The sequence below is a fragment of the Aplysia californica genome, unplaced genomic scaffold (assembly GCF_000002075.1).
Source record: "Aplysia californica isolate F4 #8 unplaced genomic scaffold, AplCal3.0 scaffold00916, whole genome shotgun sequence".
In the NCBI taxonomy this organism is placed as follows: Eukaryota; Metazoa; Mollusca; class Gastropoda; order Aplysiida; family Aplysiidae; genus Aplysia; species Aplysia californica.
Window position 1 is genome coordinate 179,526 of NW_004798186.1, and position 4,118 is coordinate 183,643.

General features: G+C 41.2%; 1 protein-coding gene across 1 annotated transcript in view; it reads right to left on the minus strand.

Moving 5' to 3' along the window:
• LOC118478765 overlaps positions 1-836 on the minus strand; it is a 4,898-nt gene extending 4,062 nt beyond the window's left edge. Inside the window, exon 1 of the mRNA XM_035972941.1 lies at positions 177-836. Within this exon, the coding sequence (XP_035828834.1) occupies positions 177-553 (377 nt within the window). The 5' untranslated portion in view covers positions 554-836. The remainder of the gene's footprint in view (positions 1-176) is intronic.
• Between the last annotated feature and the right edge of the window lie 3,282 nt (positions 837-4,118).

The window sequence follows — 4,118 nt, forward strand, 5'->3', positions numbered from 1 at the left end:
CAATAAAAACAAACACACAAAACAAAACTAGAACTCCCAACAACAACAACAACAACAACAACAACAACAACAACAACAACAAAACCTGACAAAAACAACAATAACAACAGTAGCAACAAAAAAAACCCAACCTCCCCCCCCCAACAACAACAACAAAAAACCCACAGGCCTCCTACCTGAGGAAGAGCAGGCTGAGATGAGAGGCAGTGACCAGGAGCAGACAACTGAGCAGGACCAGGGCGCACATGAAGGAGGAGCGGTCAAAGATGCCCGGACGAGCCGTCCAGGCGATGTACAGGGGCACGGTTATCGTCCCTACCAGGAAGTCCGCCACGGCGAGCGACGACAACATCAGGTTGGCTGACCGGCGAAGTGACCGGAAGCGACAGAGGGCCACCAGGACGAGAAGGTTCCCGAAGGCGCTGGTCAGGGAGACGAGGACCAGGTAGGACAGACGGAGGGCCGACTCTTCCGGTGTCATGGCGGCGTCAGGGGGGATCGGGGGCGGGGACATAAGGTCTGAGGTCATGGGGTCAGAGGTCAGGGGGGTCATGGACGAGCCGGAGACTGCAGCTTGTGTTGGTGTGCTGTTGGTGCTGCTTATGATGATGGTTGTCGTTGTTGTTGTTGTTATCGTTGATACTGTTGTTGGTGCTGTTATTGGTGTTGTTGTTATGTTCAGGACGTGACTTTCTATGATGAATGTAGTTTGTGGGTCAGAGAAGAGAGGATTTATGGGTGGTTGGCGCGTGCTCTGGTGTAGTTTGCTGCTTCTTTCCTGTCAAACCTCTATTGTCCTTATCTCTCCTCTTTCTTTTTTGTGTTTGTTACTCTCTTGTAAGACATATAATCTTCGGCATTTATATGAACTTATTGTGTTGCAAGTGCCGTAACACAATTACTAAAACTAAAAACAGAGAGTGTTTGTTAGATGGTTGGCTGGTTGGTTGGTTGGTTTATTAGTTCAAACTGACTGATTGAATCGAGTGACTGGTAGAATGATAGGCTGATTTACTGATTGGCTCCTCGATTCAAAAGCGTAAGGGAAACGGTAGCGGAGACTGGTCCGTTGGGTAGTGCTTGCATGCTTTGGTGGATCTGAAATCAGAGAAAAAGAGTATCATAATATTTGTGTCACGACGCGGTTGAATCAGGCGCTCGTCAATTTTGGGACATATGGATTGGTATCATCTTAAAATTTGTTCATTTGCCTACTTTCAATTTAAAAAAATACCCATCAGTCCAGAAAAGAACTCAAGATATTTGCGATTGAAGGAGTTGAGGTCGCCTAGTTCCAGTGGTGAAATATTATGCGAGAAAATAGCTGCCAAAGTTTGGGAACTCCAGTAGCCAAAGAGTTCCTGAAAATTGAAAAATGACATATTTCGAGCCTCTAATCAACGTTTTTCAGTAAAATTCACACGGAAATGTGTTTTCATATGGACATAAAAGGGGTTGAGCCAAAGAAGAAAAATTCTATGAAAATTGTCGAGGTTCAAATCCTGATAGAGACCCACCCTCACAGCCGTGCTTTGATAGTCGAAGCAGACTTTGTGCTGTTGATGCTAGAGAGTTGAGCAGAGTAAACTTGATTCTCCGTTTGGACTTCTCTTTTGACATCCACCCTTTGGCGCTCATAATATTATGACCTTATGCATTTGCGAGCGCCGTAAAACCTTACTATAACAAAACAAAACGTTCATATGACCTTATGCAGTTGCGAGCGCCGTAAAAGCTTACTAAAACAAAACGTTCATATGACCTTATGCAGTTGCGAGCGCCGTAAAAACTTACTAAAGGAAAACAAAACGATCATAATTATGACCTTATGCAGTTGCAAGCGCCGTAAATACTTACTAAAACAAAAAGAATCAAGTAACAAAGAGCTCAAACACCGGGTTATACACGGGCCATTATGTCGCAGAGTCCCCATGCCCCCACCCCATCTCATCTACACATCGTTACAGAATATAAAAAAAAATAGATGCCATTGATGACGTCACATATCCGGTCACGTGTCTCACGTTCAGATAATTGGAATATCAGGAGAAGTAATTACAATAATATCATAACAGCGAGAAAATAAAGACCAATATCATAACAGCGAGAAAATAAAGACCAATATCATAAGAGCGAGAAAATAAAGACCAATATCATAATAGCGAGAAAATAAAGACCAATATCATAAGAGGGAGAAAGTAAAGTATTAATATCGCAAGAGAGAGAAAAACGTGCAATATCACAAGGGTGAAAAAGCAAAGTATACCACGGAGCGGTAAAGTCCCGAACTGAGTACCATAACAGCGAGAATGTGAACATATCAGAAGGGCGGAAAAGTAACGCAACATACGACAAGACAGAGCGGTTCTGTGGACATTTCATTCACTATCAATCATCATTAGAACGAGAAAGAAATGCGCGATAGGGTCTGTTACAAGAGCGAGAAAGTAAAGCGCAATATTACAACAGCGAGAAAGTAAAGCGCAATATCACAACAGCGAGAAAGAAAAGCGCAATATCACAACAACGAGAAAGTAAAGCGCAATATCACAACAGCGAGAAAGAAAAGCGCAATATCACAACAGCGAGAAAGTAAGCGCAATATCACAACAGCGAGAAAGAAAAGCGCAATATCACAAGAGCGAGAAAGAAAAGCGCAATAATATCACACAAGTGAGAAAGTAAGGCCCACTATCATAAGCGTGGTTCTGTGACGTATAATTTAGCACATCGTTAGCGCGACAAAACTGAGGCCATCAGCCATCAGCACAGACTGGTTATTATAGATCTAGTCGTCTTCTAAACCAATACAGCTTTCTCTCTCGTAAAAAAAAATAGATGGAAAACGATATTATACTTCTTTCCATCCTTCATCTAAAAGGGGTATTACACGGTCATTTACAACTGACAGCTGTCTGTCCTCTTTGTGATAAGAAATTATACTACAGGATGCAATCTTGATTTTTTTAAAAGAAAAAAAGACTTCTTCATTTTTTGTGGTCTTTAAAATCCAACAAGAAAAAGAGTCCACCGCGAGTAATTTTCTGAGATTTTGACACTCTGGTTCCGAATTTTATTTTATTTTCACGATTAGGCGTAGTTTTCAGTAAGCTTATAACTGAAAATTTTACCGTTGTTGGACTGAAATAAATGTGGCTGATTGTCCGGCCGTTCAAAAGCTACAGAAACCAGACAGACAGACAGACAGACAGACAGACAGACAGACAGACAGACAGGCAGACAGACAGACAGACAAACAGACAGACAGACAGACAGACAGACAGACAGACAGACAGACAGATGTTTGTGCGTCAGGTCACTGGAACAAGACAAGTCTGTGTATACAGTACAACGACAACAGCAACAACACACAACAGCAGCAACACCAAGAGCAGCAACAACAACAACAACATCAACAACAACAATAACACAACACAACAAAAAGAACAACAACAACAACAACAACAACAAAAACAGCAACAGCAACAACAACAGCAATAAAACATTTACAACAATAACAAACAAAAACACCAAAAGCAAAACAAAGCAAAACCACCGCCCGCCAAAAAAAACAACTAAAACTAAAACAACTCACATTGCAAAAACAATGAATATTCTCGTCGGAGAAAAGCGATATGTGAGACAGTGTGGTGGAATCAGGCTCTCGTCAATTTTTGGGCATGTAGAGTTATTGGTATCATCTTAAAGCTTGTTCATTTGGCTTTATTTGAATGGAAAAAAAATATCCATTAATCTTGAATAGGAGTTGAGGTATGTGCGAATGAAGGAGGTGGGGTCACCTGTTTTCAGAGGTAAAATTAGTGAGAAAATGGCCGCTAAAGATGATTTATTTCCTTATTTTAGTAGTCCGTGGTAACTGAAAATTTACATTTTTTTGCGCCTTTAACCAACGTTTTTCTGAAATATCCACACAGAAATTACTTCTTTAACGGGCATGAAAGGTGTCGAGCCAAAAAACAAAAAATTGATAAAAATTCTCAAACCTTTTGAAAAATGCAAGTTTCTTCACTTTGATTGTTTTGACGAGAGCCTGATTCCACCACGCTGCCTCACATATAAAAAATGGTTTTGGTTACAAAAACAACCCCCCCTCCAAC